This window comes from Mirounga angustirostris, unplaced genomic scaffold, assembly GCF_029215605.1.
Source record: "Mirounga angustirostris isolate CCGP_5_RB_7025 unplaced genomic scaffold, mMirAng1.0.hap1 SCAF_1, whole genome shotgun sequence".
NCBI classification, from domain to species: domain Eukaryota; kingdom Metazoa; phylum Chordata; class Mammalia; order Carnivora; family Phocidae; genus Mirounga; species Mirounga angustirostris.
This window is the reverse complement of record NW_026991709.1, coordinates 203,954,922-203,977,918: the sequence shown is the minus strand read 5'-3', so window position 1 is coordinate 203,977,918 and position 22,997 is coordinate 203,954,922. Positions and strand designations below refer to the sequence as shown.

The following is a 22,997-nucleotide window of genomic DNA, read 5'->3' as shown; positions in this document are numbered from 1 at the left end:
CTGACATTCAGGGGTAGATAACCCTCTCTGGTGGGGCCGTCTTGTGCATTGTAGGGGGCTGAGCAGCATCCCTGGGCTCTACCCACTGGACTCCAGCAGCTCTTCCTCCCCCACGTCGTGACAACCAAAGTGTGCGAGGGTCCCCTGGGAAGCAGAATATGCCCCTGATGAGAACTGCTGGTTTAAAATGTACACGCAGGGGCACCTGGGTCGCTCAGTTGGTTAAGCGACTGACTTTGGCTCAGGTCATGATCCTGGAGTCCCGGGATCGAGTCCCGCATCGGGCTCCCTGCTCCGCGGGGAGCCTGCTTCTCCCTCTGACCCTCCCCACTCTCACGTGCTCTCTTTCTCTCTCTCATTCTCTCTCTTTCAAATAAATAAATAAATAAATAAATAAATAAATAAAATCTTTAAAAAATAAATTAAAAAAAATTTTTTTAAATATACACGCAGTGCCTGGACCACCTTTGGAGGGGACAGTGAGCGCAGCAGGAGGTGGGGGTTCCACTGTGTTTGTCCTTCTGGCCTGCCCCGCCAGGACTGGCACGACTCCCAGCATCTGACAGCTTCCCTCCGCGCACCTGGGCCCAGGCTCGAATTTCAGGGATCCCCAGGAGACCTAGGTGTTCCAGAGGCTGGCTGGTCCCCAGGCCCCAATGCTGGGCTCCAGGAAACCGTAGTTCCTGTAGCAACGGCTGAGCTCTTGGCGTGAGGAGCTGGCTGGTTGAGGGGCAAAAGGCTTCAGAGCCTGGAGGAACCAACAACATCCAGGGGCCTTGGCTGGGAAGCCACTGTCCAACAACCCCCCGTGAGTGCTTGCAGACCAAGCAGAGCAGTGCGGAGCAGTGGCTTCAGCTCCCCAGGGGTGCTGGAGGTGGCGGGGACTCCAAGGCACCAAGGGGGTGAGATGGACGCCCCATTCCAGAAGGCTCTGCCTGGCTGCCCTCCCAGGAAGGCCACCTGGCCTCTGGCCTGAGGTCCCTGAGTCCCAGGCCCTATGCTGGGGAAGCGTCATCCAGGTGGACAGGCAGCATGAGCGTGGGCCCCCTCAGCCCGGGCACCTGCCGGCGGCTTCTCCAGGGTCAGACAGGCCCTCTCCCAGCACCTCTGTCCAGCAGTGTGGCCATCTTCATCAGCTCCACAGTCTCGGGTAAGGGGCAGGGCAGGGCAGGGCTGGGGGGTTAGAGGCAAGCAGGTACTCTTGGGGAGGGGCGAGGTGGCCAGGGCATGGCTCATAGGGTCCTCTAGGAGACCTGGATAAGAATGCAGCCTGGCCAGTGACCCACATGGGAACTGGTGAGGGGGAGCCTCCTAGACCCCCTGTTTCCTCCTCGATAAGTCAGGCTGACAGCCTGACTGGATAGAGGGGCTGTGAGTGACAAACCGTATTGCAACTAACATTTATGATGAATGCACTACAGGCCAGGCTTAAAGAGTGTGAGAGCCGTTCGCCCCCAACCCCTCAGACACCAGGCTTTGCATGACCCGACCCTCCTCATCTCCCATCTTGATCTCATAGGGTCCTCCCCTCATCCCCGTGCTGTGGTCACCCTGAGCTCCAGCAGGTCGTGGGACCCTTGAAGCCCTGGGCCCCATAACCGTGGTCAGGGGTATGTGTATTTAATGTCTGGTTCCTCCGAGCAGGTTGCGAGCCCTGTGGGGGCAAGGACAGTAGTATGCTAGCAGGGTGTTTACGAGCCTGTCCCCCCAAATCTAAACAAAACAAAACGAAAAACACCGAAACACCCGATTTGTACCGTCCGCCCATTTCTGTGGTGTAAATCCTTCCACCAGGGTCAATTTCGAGCTGTCGATGGGACTTCCCGAACACGCAGGCAGAGATGTGCAGTAATTCAACCTCCTCTAATATTTGCCCTGATACAAAATCAGCAGCCAGGACCAAACTCCAGAACAGAGCTCACAGTCAAATGCCATTAAATAATCACGAAGTGATGCGTTTTGCACATTTACCATCTCTGCCTTTTCCATCTTAAGTTCCGATGATTTAATTGTCCGTAGTGGCTATGTGAATTCACAAAATTCCTGAAGATTTAGCACTCGGCTCTTCCCAGCCAGTGGGGGCCGGCTCCAGCACAGGGCATCATCCCCATTATGTCTTGCTTGCCGCCGTGCCCGCAGTGGTTAAGCAAGGTTCTGAGCATAGAGCAACTTCCCAATAAATACTTTATGGACGGATGTGAATAACCTGTGGAATGCATTAGGCATGGGAAGAGCATGGGGGTAGGAGGCACAGCCAAGACTGGAACCCAGGTCAGCTCCCGTCCCAGGGCCCAGATGGCTTCTTTGTGCCAACAGCTTTGGGAGTCCTTCCCTGAACCCTCCGATGACCTCCCCCTGACCAGGGGGGAGAAGACAAATATTTCTTCCACGTCTATCTCGTGCTAGGTGCTTTTACTTGTAAGATTCAGTAGCTCAGCTAACACTTATTGAGCACTTGTGTTGAGTGCTAAGAACTTAGCCATGACCAAGACAAGCAGAAGCGTTTGACTCTGGGGAGCTTGCGGCCCTGCAAAGTAGAAGCATCACCCCCGTTTTACAGAGGGGGGAAACTGAGAATAGCTTGACCCTTGGCATTGGGCCACACAGTGAAGTCAGTGGTGCAGAAGGTCTTAGAATCCAGGTTTACCCCGGGTAGGGCTGCCAGATTTAGCAAAAGCAAAAAACAAAACAGAACAGCAAAAGCAGGACATCAGTTAAATTTGCATTTCAGATAAACAATGAATAATCCTTTAGTATAAGTATTTCCCAAATAGTACGCGCATGACCTGGGACATACTTATGCTAACAGATGAATTGTTGTTTATCTGGAATGCAAATTCAGCTGGGCTTATCAGATGTGCACAGGTGTCCAAATGCACGGAACATGATATACTTATGCTATCAAGTTTTTCGTTGCTTATCTGAAGCGCAAATGCAGCTGGGCATCCCGTACTTTATCTGGCAACCCTAAGTTAGGCTGACCAACCATCCTGGTTAGCTGGCACTGAGGAGTTTCCTGGGATGTGGGATTTTTAGCACTAATACCAGGAAAGGCCTTCTCCGGTTTACCTCTTGATGTTTTTTTGTATCTTTTCATTTGCCCCACAGGACTCCAGCCTTAGTGGGGACAAATGAGGCTAAAAGCAGAGCCATGGGGGCAAGAAAGGGTTCTGGGATCTTCCAGCTAACATCCTCTATGCTGTTCCTTGCAGATATGGATGCAGAGAGAGAAGCCCTGCAGAGCACGGCCTTCCCCAAAGTGCAAACCTTCTGCCAAAAGCATGGGCTGATGTTTGAGGTAATAGCTTCCTCCCTGCCTCGGTGTCCCCTGTCCTGAAATTAGAGACCAAGGGTTTGCCAGTCGCACAGGACCCTTGGCTCCGAGAGGCTCTGCACTGGTGATGCCCTGTGGAGATGAAAGTCCTCTAAAAAGGCAGGGGGAGGGATTATGGCCGCGGGCACTTCGGGGAGCCCAGGAGGTGTGGGAGTGCTAGGGGGGGCTGCCTTGGGACCCTGCTCCTTGGGCATGCCACTTACCTGCCTTTCGTTGTTGGTTTGTCCTGCCCTCTTGGCCCTCCCCGGACTGGGGCAGCTTCAGGGGGAGTCTAAGAGGACCGTGGGGTGTTTGGGGTGTACACAGAAGTGGGAGGTGCCTTTTTCGGAAATACTAATGGTGTACCTGCCTGGCACAGTCGGCAGCAGTCCCCAAAGAGAGGCCCCTATGGCTCTCGCACCAATCCAGGCATAGGATGTTGCCCCCTGCACGTTTTGATGGGGAAACCGACAAAGCATCTTTGGAGCGTTGGCTTCAGTTGACCCTGACTCCTTGACCTGTGTGACAGCGATCCATACCATCAAAGGCCCCCCGATTATAAGACGCATCGTAGTTTCTATATCACTAAGAAAGAAGCAGTGCTGGGAATTGGACTCTGCCTGCCATCGATCATCAGACACTGAGCCATTCTGCCTGGCCCCCCTCAGGCAAGCAGGCGAAAGTGGACCGCAAGCATGTGGTTGTCAAGGAGACTTTGCCAAGTCTGATTTTGGCCAAACTAAACACCCTCCTTTGCAAAGAAAGCTCTGGGAACAAGTGTGGACATGTCCTCACTTAGGAAGGAACAGTCTGAATATGGCCAAGTTCTTTAAACATTTTTTTTTATATGTTGTTGTTTTTTGTTTTTTTTTTTTTTAAGATTATTTATTTGAGAGAGAGAGCATGAGAGGGGGGAGGGTCAAAGGGAGAAGCAGACTCTCCGCTGAGCAGGGAGCTCAACGTGGGACCCGATCCCTGGACTCCAGGACCATGACCTGAGCCGAAGGCAGCTGCTTAACCAACTGAGCCACCCAGGTGCCCCTGATATGTTGTTTTTAAGTTAACTTTTTATTTCGGATTTAGATTTATGTGAAGGTGGCCTACAGTCCAGAGTTCCCATATGCTCTGCACCCGGTCTTCCCCCTATTGTGAACATCTTACATCATCGGGCACATTTGTCACAACTAAGAAATGGACATTGGTATGCTGCTATGAACCAGCCTCATTCAGATGTCACTGGTTCTTCTGTTTGTGTCCTCTCTCTGGTCGAGGACCCCGTCCAGGGGACCTAGTGGGGTTGACACTGGTCTGAGACAATCTTTCCTTGTTGCTCATGACCTTGACAGTCTTGGAGAGGGCTGACTGGCCGTCCTGCAGGATGCCCCCCATCTGGGTCTATCTGATGTTTTTCTCATGATAGCCCTGGGGTTATGGGCTTCATTCAAGTTCTTTCAATTTGGACACCCCCCTTTGGGGAGAGACTGTCAAAAATTACTGAAAGAAACTTTATGCCTTTGTCAAAAGGAATTGAAAAAAATAATCCATTCTGCCACCTCCCTTATAATCACCAACACTTATAATCTCCAGGTTGTTGATCTGAGGTGGGGTATTCGGAACACTGAGGCCACTGACCACATGACCACAGAACTCTGCTTGGAGGAGCTCGACCGGTGTCGGAAAACATCCATAGGGCCCGCTTTTGTTGTGAGTCTCTTGGGAGGGATGGGTTGGTGATTACTTCTCATTCCAGCCCCGATATATGGCTCCTACCCACTAGCCAAACCCATCGGTGGAGGGATGTGGGTGACATTTCTTCTATGGTACCTAATCTCCATAGCCTACCCATGGCAGACGTTGCTAATAGATCACTACTCACTTTCCACCAAGCTAGCTGGGATCCAGACATTAGCAGCCAAGTGGAAGCAACAGGTAAGCTGGAGAGCAGAGGGTAGAAGCCCAAAGGAAACTTAGAATTTGCTCTGAACCTACCCCCAGCTTTCTCACCTCATCCACTTCATGTGTGTGGAATGTGGGGATCCTGGAAAAGCACAGAAAGGATGGAAACCCACAGGATGTTGGGAATTCTTTTCTCCCTTGTGCTTCATGGTGTTGGGAGAAGTCTAGAGCCTGCCTCAGGGCAAACTTCCTCTGACGCTAGGTGGGACCAGTTTTTCCATGTTCCAGGGTATTCATTCTGTCCTCCCACCCCAACAACACCCTCTCTGTCCCCAGAATAACCGCCAGCTCACAATTAGTGGTTTGGGCTACAATCAGCAAATGCTATTCCGCTGTCCTGATTTATTCCACCACCAAGTTCCAGATACATCCAAGAACTATGACATTCGAGCTCATAAATCCTCGAGCAGGAGTCAGCAAACTACAGCCTCTGGGGCAAATCTGGCCCATTTTTTGTAAATAAAGCTTTTTTTTTTTGTAAATAAAGCTTTGTTGGCACTCAACCACACTCTTTCGTTCACCTATCATCCATGGCTGTTTCCCAGCTACACACACAAAACCGAGTAGTTGTGGCTGAAGCCACCTGGTCTGCAAAGCTGAAAAGATTGGCTATCTGACCCTTCCCAGAAAAAGTTTGCTGACCTCTGTCCTAAAAGGTAAAGAGGGAAAAAGTCAAGAAAGTATCTTTGCCCAAAACGCCTTAGTCACAAAGAAGCTTCGAGCAGTTCTGAATAAAAAGAAAACTCCTCTGGAACCGCTCCTGGAGACAAAGGAGAGTGTAGGAGAAGGTGGTCCCCCTTATAAAAGCTGTTATCTAGGGAAATAGAAATATTTGAGGGCTGCTTGGCTTCAGAATCGCACTGTCTAGCACAGTACCCACAAAGCACGTGAGGCAAATTTAAAGGTAGATAAATGGGGGTGCCTGGGTGGCTCAGTCAGTTAAGCGACTGCCTTCGGCTCAGGTCATGATCTCAGGGTCCTGGGATTGAGCCCCGCATCGGGCTCTCTGCTCGGCGGGAAGCCTGCTTCTCCCTTTCCCACTCCCCCTGCTTGTGTTCCCTCTCTCGCTTTCTCTCTGTCAAATAAATAAATAAAATCTTTTAAAAAAATTAAAAAAAAAATAAATAAAGGTAGATAAATGAAAATTGAGTAGGATTCAAATTTCAGGTCCTCAGGGCCACCAGCCATGTTGCAATGGCTTCATAGTCCCATGTGGCAACTGGTCACCATATTAGACAACACAGATGAGCACACTTTCAGCGCTGCCAAAGGGTCTAGTACTGCCTTAGAGATGAGACCTCCCTCCCCAAAAGAAACTCAGACCTGGCCAACATGTGTGAGAAGCTTTCTTTATTATGTATGAAGTTCGATCGATAGAGTCAGACTTCCGTTTTCAGTCTTTTGCTCTATGTTTTTCTTTGTCTGTTGGTGCTGCCTTTTTTTTTTCCTTCTCCCTGTTTTATTGAGATGTTTCTGCCATCCAGCAATGTGTAAGTTTCCGATGTGCGTCGTTAATGACTTGACTTACATGTATTATGAAATGATGACCACAATAAGTTTAATTAATATCCATCATTTCCTATAGATACAAAAAAAGAGAAAGAAAAAGGTGGTTTATTTCCTTGTGAGGAGAACTCTCAGGAGCCACTCTCTTAACAACTTTCAAATACATGTACAGCAGCATCCACTATGGTCCTCATGCTGTGCATTATATATCCCTAGTCCTTGTTTATCTCATAGCTGGAAATTTGTGCCCTTTGAACCCCTCTGCTTCAATTACTATTGCTTTAAAATGCATCCTAGTGTTTGGAGGGCTCTACCCTCCTGCTGTGTATCTCCTTCATACATTTCCCCCCCAATCTTCCAATTTAGTTTTCCAAATGAGCCCGACGATTGATCATTTCATGGAGTTTCAAAAAAAAAAAAAAAAAAAAGGAAAGGAAAGAAATTTTCTAAAGAAAAATGGGCGATGGGGAAAAAAGAAACTCCAGGAGGAATTCGATTTTGCAACCCAAATTGCAGGCAGTGAAAAGCACAACGCAGCTTCCAGGTAACATGGGGGACGGGATGATCTCTGAGCTTCCCCCAGGCCCGACTAGCCCGGGGACCTTGCTTATCCTTCCAGAAGGGCTCCTTGGGCAGGTAGGTGACCTCTACCCGCTTCCTGCTTTCCTCTTGAACCAGGCATCTCTCTCTGTCCCCCGAGAGTCGCCGCATCTTTCTCCTTCAGTGGCTCCGACTTGGGGGTCTTCCCGTGGAGATCAGAGCTGCGTTGGCAGCCCTTGGAGAAGCGTCTCTCTGGTAAATAAGTCATTAGGCAGCAAGAGTAACAGAGGAAGGCTCCCCACGGTACTTCCTTCAGAGGCTCTGGCTCTCTTGGGCCACCCGCAGCTCTAGCGTCTCCAGAGAGTTGCTCCTGGTGGCTCCTGACCTTTTTCCTTCAAGCTCTTCCTTTTTTTTTTTTTTTTAAAGCTCTTCCTGTTCTTGCTCTGGTCCCTCAGGCAGGAGCATTTTCCATCTTGTCTCCCTCCTAAGATCTGTGATTTGTGGTCAGCTGGCTTCTCCAACTTCTTTCACTGCTCCAAGGCTGATGCTCTGGGAAAGGCCCCCAGAGAGTGGCCTCCTCTTCAACCTCCCATCATCACAGGCTCTGTTTATCCAAGTTTCCTCAGTGCACACCCCTGGAATATTCTGGCACAGCCCGGTGAAGAGGGGAGGGGTGATTGCTTCCATTTTATGATGAGGAAACTCAAGACGTCAGTCTCGGTGTCCTAGACCTCCTCTAGCGTAATTCTCTAGCATTCCGGTTTGCACCTTCTGTTGGAGCAGAGAGAGGGGCTCCTAGGATTCTTGGCATTAAGACCAAAGTCTTAAAAAAAAAAAAAAAGACAAAAGTCTTAGGGCTTCATCACCTCCAGCCCCTGCAAAATCTTGCCTACGGGGATGGCCTTCTGTTTCATTCCAATTTTAGTGTATGTGCTGCTGAAATGAGCACAAGGGATGCCCTTATGTTTCACCACTGCCCCCTCCTCAAACACCTTCCCCACCCGGCTTTCCTGCTCTAGCTCTTTGGAGCTACTTCCTGCCACAGGACCTTTGCACATCCTGTCCTCTCTGTTTGCAAGGCGCTCTGAGCAGTGCACCCTTTCTCATGTCTTCTTCTTCAGCTCGATCCTTAAATCTAAATAAAGACAGGGTCCATCTTGTACCTTTCAGACCCACCTGCCCCCGGGACCACATCATACCATGAGATTTGGGCGGGGCCAATGGAGGCCCTAGCTCCACCACATCTCTATTTCTGGGACAAGCCGGTGCCTATATATGAGAAGCTGTAGTTTTCTCTCCCTCTGCCTGTCTCTTATTAAGGGCTCTTGGGATTGCATTTAGGGCTCCGATAATCCAGGATAATCTCCCCAGCTCAAAATCCTTCACTTAAGCACATCGGCAAAGACCTTGGTGCTAGTCGTGGTTCTCCAGAGAAATAGAACCAAGAGAATATACAGAGAGAGATATATGAGATACATACGATTTATGACAGGAATCGGCTCACACTGTTATGGAGGCCGAGAAGTTCCACCATCTCCCATCTATAAGCTGGAGAACTGGAAAAGCAGGTGGTGTCATTCAGTTGTAGGCCTGAGGCCTGAGAATCAGGGGGCTGAAGATGCAAGTCCCGATCTGAGTCCCAAAGCCCAAGAACCAGGAGCACAAATGGCCAAGAGCAGGAGAAGATGTATGTCTCAGCTCAAGCAGAGAGAGGGAATTCATCTTTTCTCGTTTTTTGGTTTTGTTTTGGTTTTGGTTTTTTGGGTCCTATTTGGGCCCCTGGTGGATTGGATGATGCCCACCTGCACTGGGTAGGGCCATCGGCTTCACTCCAGAGATGCTATCATGGACACATTCAGAAATCACATTCGACCAGCTATCTGAGGATCCCTCAGCCCAGTCAAACTGACACCTAAAAATAACCATCACAACCCTTTTCCATATAAGGTGTGTCACAGGGGCCACGGATTAGGGTTGGCTATCCTTGGGGGCCATCAGTCAGCTTCCACAGAGGGTTTTCCCAGCAAAAGATTCTTTGATGCTTGGTACATGATCAGATTCAAAATGTACCTGTCCGATGTCCCTTGCTCTCAGGGACCTTCATGCGCAGGTGCTCTGAGGCTCTAGCCTGCACTTTTTTTTTTTTATTCTTATGTTAATCCCCATACATTACATCATTAGTTTTTGATGTAGTGTTCCATGATTCATTGTTTGTGCATAACACCCAGTGCTCCATGCAGAACGTGCCCTCCTCAATACCCATTACCAGGCTAACCCATCCTCCCACCCCCCTCCCCTCTAGAACCCTCAGTTTGTTTTTCAGAGTCCATCGTCTCTCATGGTTTGTCTACCCCTCTGATTTCCCCTGCTTCATTCTTCCCCTCCTGCTACCTTCTTCTTCTTTTTTTTTCTTAACATATATTGCATTATTTGTTTCAGAGGTACAGATCTGAGATTCAACAGTCTTGCATAGTTCACAGTACTTACCAGAGCACATACCCTCCCCAGTGTCTTATCACCCAGTCACCCCATCCCTCCCACCCCACCCTCCACTCCAGCAACCCTCAGTTTGTTTCCTGAGATTAAGAATTCCTCATATCAGTGAGGTCATATGATACATGTCTTTCTCTTTTTGACTTATTTCGCTCAACATAATACCCTCCAGTTCCATCCACATCGTTGCAAATGGCAAGATCTCATTCCTTTTGATGGCTGCATAATATTCCATTGTGTATATATACCACATCTTCTTTATCCATTCATCTGTCGATGGACATCTCGGCTCTTTCCACAGTTTGGCTATTGTGGACATTGCTGCTATAAACATCGGGGTGCACGTACCCTTTCGGATCCCTACTTTTGTATCTTTGGGGTAAATACCCAGTAGTGCAATTGCTGGATCGTATGGTAGCTCTATTTTCAACTTTTTGAGGAACCTCCACACTGTTTTCCAGAGTGGCTGTACCAGCTTGCATTCCCACCAACAGTGTAGGAGGGTTCCCCTTTCTCCGCATCCCCGCCAACATCTGTCTTTTCCTGACTTGTTAATTTTAACCATTCTGACTGGTGTGAGGTGGGTATCTCATTGAGGTTTTGATTTGGATTTCCCTGATGCCGAGTGATATTGAGCACTTTTTCATGTGTCTGTTGGCCATTTGGATGTCTTCTAGCCTGCACTTCTTAATGAACCCATCACTGTGGCGCCACAGCCGGGTCCATGTCTGGGGGGCTCAGTGCATCTCACCCAGGGTCACGGAGCTGAGCACCCAAGCCAAGATTTGAACCCGTGCCCCTCTCTCTGCCAGGCCCTCTTAGGTGACCAGTACGGCCCCCGTCCAGTCCCCACGCTGATCGAGGAGAAGGAGTGGGAGGCTCTGAGAGCCCAGCTGACCTCCAGGCCACGCGACCTGGACCTGGTGGCTCGACGCTTCCGGAGGGATGAGAACTCCGTGCCCCCCACCTACCTGCTGCAGGCGCTAGGCACCGTGGAGGCCCACGGGCCCGAAGAGGCCACCCTGACCTCTGTGCTGCGCTCTGGAGCCCAGGAGGCCCGGAGGCTGGGCCTCATCACCCAGGAGCAGTGGTACCACTACCATTGGTCAGGTGAGGCTGCGGGGACCCCTGCCAGGGGCCACAGGAAATGCCCCGAATTCAAATACACGCATCACTTTCTGTCCAAATGCCATAGCCTACACTCCTGTAAATACCAGACCAGCCTAGCTCCTGGGTCCCTGGTTCTGCAGGAGGTTACTGTACTCGTCCCAGAGTTCAGCCAGGTCCTGGTTGATTCTTTGTCCCTTAGGACCCTCCTTTCTTCTCCTCCTCCAGCTCCTGCTCCCCTTCTCCCAGAGAGACTCCTGGTTCTGAGGGAAGGCTTCTAAGATGACCACTATCCTGGTTTGTTTGGAGACTTTTAGGGTTAAACCCAGACAGTCCTGGAAAAACTGGAGCAGTGCATCATCTTATGTTAGCCCAGGAGCCAGCCCCTGCTGGGGACATTGAGTCCTCCAGCCTCCCTGCACCTGCCTCAGAGGTGGAAACTGAGGTACAGGAAGGGGTCTCCTACACCTAAGGTGGGGAATAGGGATTTGACCAGAGTCCATCACCCAGCTCTCAGCTGGCCCCTTACCTCCCACCTCTAGCCTTAACCTCTGGCTCTTCCATCCTCCGCACTGGCTACCAGAAAGATTTTTCTAAAAACAGAGTGTTGCCGGGATGCCTGGATGGCTCAGTCGGTTAAGTGTCTGACTCTCGGTTTCGGCTGAGGTCATGATTTCACGGTCTTGAGATCAAGCCCCAAGTCAGACTCGTGCTGAGCGTGCAGCCTGCTTGGGATTCCCTCTCCCCCTCTCCTTCTGCCCCTACCCCCTGTTCGTGCTCCCTCTCTCTCTAAAATCAATAAATCAATAATTTTTTTTTAAAAAAATGGCAGTGTCGCCAAGCCATTTCCCCACTGCTTGCTGCCAGCAAGAAACAGATTATTACCATTCACGTGTTCAGTAGTATGTCAGATATGTCCATTTATATCACCAAAACTATAGTATATGAATTTTTCTTACCAAAAATATTAAAAACATGAACTCATTTTGTCCACATATTAAATACATGGAGTTATATTATGAACATATTAAACACATTGACTTGTTTAAAGATATTGAATGTAATTTATGTCAGTAGTATTTTAATTGTACTAAAATGTATTGATTATTATTTATTATATATATTAATTCTAGTAATGACATGTCAATTTTTTTTTAAAGATTTTATTTATTTATTTGAGAGAGAGAGAGAATGAGAGAGAGCACATGAGAGGGGGGAGGGTCAGAGGGAGAAGCAGGCTCCCTGCCGAGCAGGGAGCCTGATGCGGGACTCGATCCAGGGACTCCAGGATCATGACCTGAGCCGAAGGCAGTCGCTTAACCGACTGAGCCACCCAGGCGTCCGACATGTCAATTTTTAAAACTCAACTTTTTATTTGGGGATAATTTTAGATTTGCAGGAAGTACAGAGTCTCTGTATGTTCTTCACACAGAGACGTTAACGTCTTATGTGACCACAGTACATTTGCCAGAAGTAAGAAATTAACATCAGTACATGACGATTAACTAGACTCCAGAGTCTAGTTAGAATTCCTTGGTTTTCCCGTTAATGTTTTTCTGTCCCAGGATCCCGTCCAGGTTCTCATGCTGCGTTTAGTTGTCACGTCTCAGGTTCCCTTGGACTGTGACAGTGTCTCAGCCTTTCCCTGTTTTTCATGACTTTGACCATTTTTGAGGAGGGCTGGCCACGTCTTTTGCAGAATGTCCCTCAATCTGGGCTTGTCTGGTGTTTTCTCATGGTTGGACGGGGGTCATAGGTTTCTGGGAAGAAGACCACGGAGGTGAAGTTCCTTCCCTATCCCATCATACCAGGGGTACCTGACACCCACCTGATATCACAGGTGATGCTAACCCAATACTTTGGTTAAGACTACGAATGACATATTGATCTTGAATACAGTGTTTATGTGAATAATAACATTAATGGCCACCATTTATTGAGGACTTACTGTGTTGTTATTCCTTGCTCTGTGACATGAAGCCAAATGTGCTAACTGCTTTCGTAGAGATATCTGCCATTGGGACTGCAATCAGCGTCTGGGGTCTGTGCTTTGGGGTGGGCCTGGACTTGCAGTTCAGCCTTGCCCTTTCCCAGCTGTACTGACCTCTGGCAGGTTCCGAGTCTCAGTTTCCTAATCTGTAAAATGGAACTAGTCTGAGGTAGTACATCACGGAATCGTTGTGAGGATCTTGTCCCATGATCTCGTCCCAGCCATGATCTCATTCGATCAAGCGTAGCCCATGAAGAATTCCCACCTGAGAGGCGCTTGGGTGGCACAGTCAGTTAAGCATCCGACTCATGATTTCGGCTCAGATCATAATCCCAGGGTCATGAGCTTGAGCCCTGTGTCGGCTCTGTGCTCAGCATGGAGTCCGCTTGAGATTCTCTCTCTCCCTCTGCCCCTCCCCCAGCACACTCTCTTCCTCTCAAACAAATAGATTAAAAAAAAAGAATTCCCACTTGAAAGAACAAACAGAAACTCCTTGAAAGTAGCAGAAAGCACAAAGGCATATGCTGCTGTCAACAGTGTCTTCAGAGCATATTTCCATGCCCCTTGCTCTCAGTTTTCTTCTTTTCAGCCTTTGTATTTGGAAATAGAGATTCCCCCAAAAAAGCAAAAAAAAAAGTAGGAAGTAATTCCATGTATCCTTCACCCAGTTTCCCCCACAGGTAGCATCTTGCAAAACTAGAGTCGTACAACCAAAAGTGGACATTGTGACAACCAGCAAAGCATCACTTTTTTTTTTTTTTTTTTTTAAGATTTCATTGATTTATTCATGAGAGACAGAGAGAGAAAGAGAGGCAGAGGGAGAAGCATGTTCTCAGAGGAGCAGGGAGCCGAACATCGGGCTTGATCCCAGGACCCCTGGGAGCTGAAGGCAGACGCTTAACCCACTGAGCCACCCAGGCGCCCCTGACAAAACATCACTTTTACAAACGTGCATTTCGTGTGTGCACGTGCACATGTGTATTTCACGCTAAGAAAATTTCACACCCGTGTAGCTTCGAATAACTGCCATAGTCCATATGCGGGACTGTTTCCTCACTGCAAAGTTCCCCCCCACTACCCTCTTAGAGTCACATTCGGCCCTGCCCTCAGTCCCCAGCCCTTGGCAACCAGTAATCCGTCTCCATCTCTATAATTTGTTATCTCAATGATGTTATAGAATGGGATCACATAGTCTGCAACCTTTGGAGATTGGCTTTGTTCCTTCGGCATAAGGAGCTCAGCTTTTCACAAGCATTGTTTCACAGAAGATGCGGCCAGGAGCCTAGGCAAGGTTAAACTAGCCCTAGGGCGCCTGGGTGGCTCAGTTGGTTAAGCGTCTGCCTTCGGCTCAGGTCATAATTCCAGGGTCCTGGGATTGCGTCCCACATCGAGCTCCCTGCTCAGCAGGGAGTCTGCTTCTCCTTCTCCTTCTGCCGCTCCCCCTGCTTGTGCTCTCTCTCTCTCTCTCTCTGACAAATAAATAAATAAGATCTTAAAAAAAAAGAGAGAGAGAGAGAGATTAAACTAGTACACCCATATTATGGGAGAAGAAACAGACTCAGAGAGACGCAGTGATTTGACCAAGGTCGCGCAGCCTGCAGGAGCAGAGCAGATGGTCTTGCATTGATTCATGCTGAGACGTGTCCCAGAAGGATCCCATGTCAGGACTGTCAGTTGCCTTTATCCCCGACTTCCATTCGAGGGCCTGAGGGGGCTGTGGTGTCACTCCAAGGAGGGCTTTTGTGTGGCTCTTATCTCTGGCTCTGAGACTGAGTCCTGTCTCCAAGGGAGCCTGACTCACTCAGCTCCAGAGACCTGGGAGCCTCTGCTGGGCCCAGGGCAGCTTAAAAAATAACTCCTCAGGTCTGACTGCTATTTCAAAACAATGGCCTCTGAGGAGAAATCTGTGTCTGCTCTTGGCTCTGGAAAATTCGGGTCCTCAGGGCAGTGCTGCATGCTCTGGGACAGGGGTCAGCCAACCAGGGCCCAAAGGCAAAATTCGGCCCAACACTTGTTTTCATAAATAAAGTTTTATTGGAACACACTCAACATATTAGTTCGCATGTTGGCTATGGCTGTTTTCACGCTACAACAGCAGAGTTGAATAGTTGTAATGGAGACCATTTGACCTGTGAGCCTAAAATATTTACTATCTGAGCCTTTACAGAAAAGCATGCCAACCTTTGCTCTCAGCCTCACTGCTAGTTGTCTGGAGAGCTGAGGCTGCCACAAGTGGGAGCTCAATAAATGTTTGTTGAATGAATGTGTGATGAGGGAGGCACCCAAAACTGACATTGGATATTTTTTAAATTGAAGTGAAACTCACATGGCATGAAATTAACCATTTTAAAGTAAATGATTCAGTGACATTTAGTGCATTCACAATGTTGTGCAATTACCACCTCTGTCTAGTTCCAGAACATTTCCATCACCCCCAAAGAAATTCCATATTCATTAAGGGTCACTCCCCATCCCTCTCCCCCAGCCCCAGCAACTACCGTAGGGTTTTATAACGGGGCTGCTTCTCACATAGAATCTCTGTGCTGCCTACACCAAGGTTTCTTTGATTTATAATGACTAAATCAGCGCTATTCTTGGCCCAGCCCCTGGACCAGCAGCCTCAGCATCACCTGGGAGCTTTTTGGAAATGCAGACCCATGGGCCCCACCCAGACCTGCTGAATCAGAACTCCTGGAGGCACAGCCCAGACATATGGGGTTTTTGAGCCCCCAGGAGACTCTGGCAAACTATAGTCCTCTGGCCAAATGTGGCCCACTGCTTGTTTTTGTAAATAAAGTTTTATTGGAACCCACTTGAGTGCATTAGTTTGCATATTGTCTATGGTCATGCCCGGTGACTCCAGCACACATTAAGTGGGAGAACTAATGTCCCTACCTCCCCAAATATGTCTCTCAAGTGTCTCCACTCGGGCCAGCTGATCACACAATGATGACCACACTCTCTTCCCATCTCCCTCACTTTTTCAGTCATTGAATGGGAGATAGACCGGGGCCTGCTGAGCTTGACAGACGGAGACCAGGGGGCAACTGTCTTCTTGAGAGAGATCCAAGACCTCCACAAACACATCCTGGAAGACTGCACCCTCAAGATGGTAGACCAGCTCACAGATGGCTGCCTGGACACGGATGCCCAGAACCTTCTCAGTGACCTCAAGGGACGCATTGCCGACATGCAACCCGGAGTCCTCCAGGCCCACCACCTGCCATGGAGCCGAGACCTGGTGAACCCCAAAAACAAGGCTCATGCTCAGTACCTGAAGGAGCTGGGGGAGCAGTTTGTGGCCAGGGCTAACCACCAGGTCCTTGAGCACCTCCGGGAGCTGGAGGTGGGCCGGCGGGAGCTGGCATGGCTCTACCAGGAGATCCGCCACCACCTGGGGCTGAGTGCCGAGGCCACCCGGACCTTTTGCGGGCGCCAGGAGCTCCTGGCCCAGCTGGCACAGCAGCTCTGGCAGAATGACAGCCATCCACACTCACCCATGGTGCTTTTTGGACCCCCAGGCATCGGAAAGACAGCTCTGATGTGCAAGCTGGCAGAGCAAATGCCGAGACTACTTGGCCGCAAGACGGTGACCGTCCTCCGGCTTCTGGGGATGTCACAGATGAGCTCCAATGCCCGGGGCCTGCTCCAGAGCATCTGCTTCCAGCTGTGCCTGGCCTACGGGCTGCCCCTGCCCCCGGCCCAGGTCCTGGAGGCCCATGCCAGGGTGGTCCAGTTTTTCCACACCCTCCTCCACACTGTCTCCTGCCGAAACTTTGAGTCCCTGGTGATCCTGTTGGACTCCATGGATGATGTGGATTCCATCTGCCGTGCCCGGAGGGTCCCCTGGCTGCCTCCCAAATGCCCACCGAGGGTCCACCTCATCCTCTCAGCCTGCTCAGGGCAGCGGGGGATTCTAGACACCATGCGACAGACGCTGACGGACCCAGGGGCCTACTGGGAGGTGAAACCCCTCTCCGGAAACCAAGGGCAAGAGATGATCCAGCTTCTGCTGGCAGACTCGAGGAGGACGCTGAGCCCAGAGCAGAGGGAACTGCTCTGGGCCAGCCTCCCGGAATGTGGGCACCCAGGACGGCTGAGGCTGGCCTTCGAGGAGGCCTGGAAATGGGCCTCCTTCACCATACCTGCCCCTCTGGCCTCCACTGCTAAGGAAGCAACGCACCAACTGTGTGCCCGCCTGGAGCAGACACACGGGCAGCTCCTGGTGGCCCACGTGCTGGGCTACATTGTGTCTTCCCGGTAAGTCTCTGTTGTCTTCACGCTCTTTCTAACTGAGACAGAATGCATGCACTCGCCCCTCGGGGCTCAGAACAGAAACGTCTTCTCTCACAGTCCCTCTAAAGGCGCCAGGGGAGCTGGTTCTAGGCTTTTCTCTTCGTTTCTGTTGTTGCCAGCAACTCTTGGCCTGTAGACCCATCCCTCCCACCGCTGCCTCTGCCCATCTCGCCGCCTCCTCCCTGTGGGCTTTCGTGTCCCCATTTCCCTCCTTCTCATGATCTAGGAAGACCTCATGGTATGCTGATTGCTCCTCTCAAGAGTGTTTTCAAATAAGGTCACCTTCACGGGCTCCAGGTGGGCATGACCTTTGGGGGACACTATTCAACCCAACACAATTCATGGATCATAAAGTTCGCTCTCTTAAAGTGTATGGTTCAGTGACATTGAGGACATTCACAGTGTTGTGCGACCACTGTCCATCTCCAGAACATTCCCATCACCCCAAAGGGAAACCCCATCCCCATTAGCAGCCACTCCCCACCCCCAGCCCCTGGCGGCCCCAACCTGCTTCCTGTCTCCATGGGTCTGCCTGTGGTATTTCCTTTGTACAATTTTTACTTAAAATACATTGAGGGGCACCTGGGCGGCTCAGTCGGGTAAGTGTCTGTCTTTGGCTCAGGTCATGATCCCAGGGTCCTGGGATCGAGTCCTGCATCAGGCTCCCTGCTCAGCGGGGAGCCTGCTTCTCCCTCTCCCTCCATCCCTGCCCTTGCTTGTGCCCTCCCTGTCTCAGATAAATAAATAAAATCTTAAAAAAAAAAAAAAAAGAAATATTTTGAAATTATAGACTAGTGGAAGAATTCCCATAGTACAAAACTAGAGCAAAGACTGGCCCACACATCAGGGGTTCTCAGCCTTGGCTCTACTGATATTGGGGGCCGCATCATCAGCATGTGGGGGCTGTCCTATGCACTGTAGGGTGTTGAGCAGCATTCCTGGCCTTGACCCTGGATGCTCATAGTACCCCTGAGCTGTGACAACCAAAAACTGTCTCAGAATATTGCCAAGAGTCCCCTGCAGGCAGAGTAAGCCCCAGCTGAGAACTACGGCCATACACCCTTCCCCCAGAATCCCTGATTTGCCGCATTAGCTTTCTCTCTCCCTCCCTCCCTAACCCCCTCTAGTTTTCTTTCTTTCTTTTGCAAATTCATTACAGGCATTATTCCCCTTTACCCTTAAATACGTCACATATTTCCTACAAACAAGGACAGTCAGAACCCCACATCGCCACAGGACAATTACAAAAGTCAGGAAATACATCACAGAGGCAATAATATTATTTAATGCACAGTTTACAGTGAACACTTGCCAATTGTCTCAAAAACGTCCTTTATAGCGGCCCCCCTCCTCTCCGCCCACACCCAATCCAGGATCCAAACCGGGATGGCATGTCTAATTTAATTGTCAAGTTGCTTTGGTCTCCTTTAATTTGGAACATTCCACCATCTGGTTTTGTCCTTTTGAAGAGTCCGGGCCAGTTATTTTATTGATCAGTGCTTCTCAACCCTTGATGGGGATTCGTATCTCGGGTCTTGTTTTTGCATAAAGAATCTGATTCAGCAGGTCTGGGCTGGGGCCAGGAATCCCATGTTTCTCTCTGGCCGATGCTGATGCTGCTGGTCCAGGGGACTACACCTGGGCTGGGGGGAGTTTGTAGAATGTCCCTCCATCTGGGTTGGTCTGATGTTTCCTCCCGATCACATTCAGGGTGAACCTGAGTGATGCTCAGCCCTTCTCAGGCACGGATGTTTTTTCTTTGTTGTAAATCTGCAAGCTCCCCTCTGTATTTAATAGGTAATATTATGGGGAGATCTCAGAGAAACCTTTTTAAAGCCAATTACCCTGAAGGACTGACCACCAGCGTGCATCTACACTTCATCCCAAGCTTGTCGCGTGGGAATCAGCAAAAAAAGCACATAGGAAAATCCAATTTCAATGTGTTTCTAGAGCTTTAGGACTGAATGCTTACATCTAGCTGCTCAGCCCAGAGAAAGTGTCAAGGCTGCACACTGCGATGTCAGGATGGTCAGGAGCCACTCTCAGAGCTGCCGGGTAGGGAAGGAGGGGAGTCAGAAATAAGGAGCAGGAGAGAGGAGTGGGTCCATCATGCACCCAGCAAGCGGACTCCGGACCCCCAGGAGGGTGGGGCGGAGGCCAATTAGCAGGCACATGGCAACAAAGCCAACACTCAAGCTCACCATCAGAAATGCTGGACTACGGACGCCTGAGTGGCTCAGTTGATTAAGCAACTGCCTTCAGCTCAGGTCATGATCCCAGGGTCCTGGGATCGAGTCCCACATCGGGCTCCCGGCTCAGCGGGGAGCCTGCTTCTCCCTCTGACCCTCTCCCCTCTCATGCTGTTTCTCTCCCGCTCACTCTCTAATAAATAAATAGATAAATAAATAAATAAATAAATAAAATATTTAAAAAACATATATATATATAAAAAATGCTGGACTAGCTGGTTTTGCCTCTTTCCAGTTTCACAGGCAGGTTTTCCTTCCAGACCTTTTCCTTTGCACCATGTCAGTCAGGATGGCAGTGATCTGACCAGTGAGGGTGGCTTTTTGTTTGTTTGTTTGTTTGTTTGCCAGCCACAGAATCCGCTCGTGCTAGTGTGTAGGAAGTCAGGGCTTTGTGCCAAGGCCATGGGAAGAGCTCAAGCGGTCCAGGACCACCCACCTAATTGCTGGCTCTAGGGGGGGCGTACCCCAGATCTCATGCCATACCCCAGATTTTGTGACTGGTGCCCGCAGAGTGGAGGCTGGGCCTGGGTTCTATAAGAGTACAAAGACGGACTGGGGAATGTTCCAGGGTGAAGGGGTGGGCCGTCAGGCCAGCCTGATGCAGTCCGCATGGAGGAGGTGGTGTTGTCATGGGAACCAGAAAGCCATGAGAATCAGAACAGTTTCTCATCCCCTGGCCCTCTGGGTCCTCTCTGCCCATTGGCTTCTGTTCTGGACTCTTCCTTTGTTCCACTTGCCTCGAGCTTCCACTGGCATCATGAGCCCCCATTTCAGAGACCTGGCACCGCCTACTGGCCCCTTCTTGAGTCCCGATTCCAAAATCTGGGGAGACAAAAATAATCGACCTGCTCAGTCCCACGTCTTGTCCAATTAGTAAAGCCGAGGGTCTCACGGGGGTGTCGGATCAGCCGCCCCAGGGACTGGCAGGGGCAGGTGGTTTAGGGAAGGAGCCTACAGGGGTAATTTCGGTACCTCTTGTTCCTTGAAAACACATCATGCTTCCCCACGCAGTCAGCGTGCTGTGATGGTGGAGAGCCCAGCTCTCAGAGCAGATCTGAGTCCTTCTAGGCCAGTGGTTCTTGCCGGAGGAGATTCTGTCCCCAGGGGACCCTTAGGCCACATCCAGGGACATTTTTGGTTGTCACAGCTTGTGGGTGATGCTGCTGGAATCTAGTGAGCGGAGACCAGGGATGCTGCTAAAAGCACAGAACAGTCCCCACCGTGAAGAGTGATCCGAGCCCAAATGTCAGTGGTGCGAGGCTGAGTAATGCCGGGAGGAACACGCCTTGTGCCTTCCCTCACTTCTCTATCCAGCACCTGGCAACCATTAATCTACCTCGTGGCTTTCTGGATCCTGCTCTAAACGTTTCAAGTAAATGGAATCATACCCTGTGCAGTCTTTTGTGACGGATTTCTTTCACTGAGTGGACTGTTTTGAAGGCTCCTCTGTGTTGCAATGTGTGTGTCCGTACTTTGTTTCTTTCTATGGCCAAAGAATATTCCATTGTGTGGATATACCCCTGTCTTAGTCCATTTGAGCTGCTGTAACAAAAACACCATAGAGTGGGTGGCTTATAACAATTTATCTCTCGCAGTTCTGGAAGCCTGGGGAGCCCAAGGTCAAGGTGCCGGCAGATACAGTGTCTGGTGAGAGCTCGCTCCCTGGTTCATAAATGGGCATCTTTTTGCTGTGTCCTCACGTGACAGAAGGGATAAGGGAGCTCTCTGGGGTACTAAGCCCACTCATGGGGTTCCACTTTCATGACCTAACCACCTCCCAAAGGCCCCACCTCCTAATATCATCACCTTGCGGATTAGGACTTCAACCTGTGGATTTGGGGGAGACACATACTCAGTCCATAGCAACGACATTTTGTTTATCCATTCATGGACATTTGGACCGTTTCCACCTTCTGGCTATTGTGAATTATGCTGCTCAGAACATGCATGTACAAGGTGTGGTTTGAACACCTGTCCGGAGTGAGATTTTAAAATCATAAATCTGATTCAGTCCCTGCCCTGATTAACCCTTCCAGTGACTTCCCATCACCTGGCTGCCTTCCACCCCGTGCCTGGAGCACCGGCCCCAGATCTCATGCTGGCCCCTGCCCTCCCACCCAGTCCCAGCTGCGGTGGCACCTTCCTAGAGGGACCCACCTCCTCCAAGAACAGTCTCTCTCCTGCCTCCCCCCCCACCATGTGGCTCTTTTTCGTGTGACGCGGTGTATCTTCTTCCTAGCCATTGGTGTTACCCAATTTCTTTGTGCTCTTTTCCTGCTATTTCCTACCTGGCTCTGGGGATGAGAAGATAAGCTTCATGGGTGTCTAGCTCTCTGTCCCTCAGGAGTCAGCATGGTGCCTTGCATGGAGACGCCCCTCCATGAATAATGGCTAAACAAACCTGCCGATGGTTTGTTGATGAGCCACTGACCTCCTAGGACCCAGCATCTGCTTCTCTGAGAAAGAATGGACTGGCCTGGCCCCTCCCCAGGGGGCCCTGTACAGAGCCACGCTGCCAGGGAATTATGGGACTGCAGCTTCCTTGATAGACATCCTGCAAGCCTGCTGGGCTGTTCCATCCGGCTCAGGTGGGATGAGCCATCGAACCTGAGCCAGAAAGGAGGGGACCCAAGCTTGATTTGTACTGAGGGTACATGAAAGAGTGGGAAAGAAGCTTCTATCCTGAAGGAGAGGGTTTCTGAGGAGGCACAGGACCACACAGGGGTGCTGGTAAGTGGACCCCCGAGGTGTAACTCCCAGGAATTCTGGTTTGGAGAAAACTGTGATATTATAGCTGGGATTGTCCAAGATGATTGATCTCACAGAAGAGACCCCAGGGGACACCCACCCTGTTATACACTAGAAAACACTAAGTGAGCAGGTGCTCTATATATGTGGCAGGTGTTCTGATCAAAATGAAGATTTCGATCCACATCAGAGAGTTAAACACACACACACGCAGGTTGCCCACAGAAGCCAGCATCCCTCTTTCCCTTGCTCTGAAGGGTGCTCTGATTGCTGTCCTTCCCGGATGAAATGTGCAGGCAAATCCAGTTTTCCCAGTTTGATCCTCTCAGGTATCAGGAAGTCCCTTGTGATCCAGCACCGAAACGTCATCACTCATCCCCTATAGGGCCGCTTCCCTAGGGGTGGAAGGCAGCCAGGTCCAGTTGGCCTTGGTAAGGAGGGTGGATAATTTTCTGGGGCTGGAAACACGGGTGAGGCCAGGGTGGGCACAGTTGGTTTCTGCATTATTTTTCTAAATGACCTCTTGTCTCCCTCCCTATGCTGCCCGACTCATGCGAGACTGGGGAGAGGCTAGTTCACGGCTCTGCGGGTGTGTGTGCAGAAGGAAAGAGCAGGAAGGTCTTCCTCGATGGGCACAGCCGTAACCGGGCATCCGTACCTGCTGGGCACGGTCCGAATGCCGACCCTCAGGGTGGACCCCTTGGTGGCGGGCAGGGTGCTGTGCTGCTGGCCACGTCTCCCTGTCCCTGGGTGTCTGCGCCCTCCGACCGCAGGAGACACAGCGTGTCCCAGTGTCCGT

General features: G+C 50.4%; 1 protein-coding gene across 1 annotated transcript in view; it reads left to right on the top strand.

Annotated features, from left to right (window-relative positions):
* Positions 1-3,215: 3,215 nt before the first annotated feature.
* NWD1 (NACHT and WD repeat domain containing 1) overlaps positions 3,216-22,997 on the top strand; it is a 56,555-nt gene continuing 36,773 nt past the window's right edge. The window contains 5 exon segments of the mRNA XM_064598271.1: positions 3,216-3,261; positions 3,264-3,298; positions 4,901-5,017; positions 10,621-10,918; positions 15,893-17,165. Coding sequence (XP_064454341.1) covers positions 3,219-3,261; positions 3,264-3,298; positions 4,901-5,017; positions 10,621-10,918; positions 15,893-17,165 — 1,766 coding nt within the window. The 5' untranslated portion in view covers positions 3,216-3,218.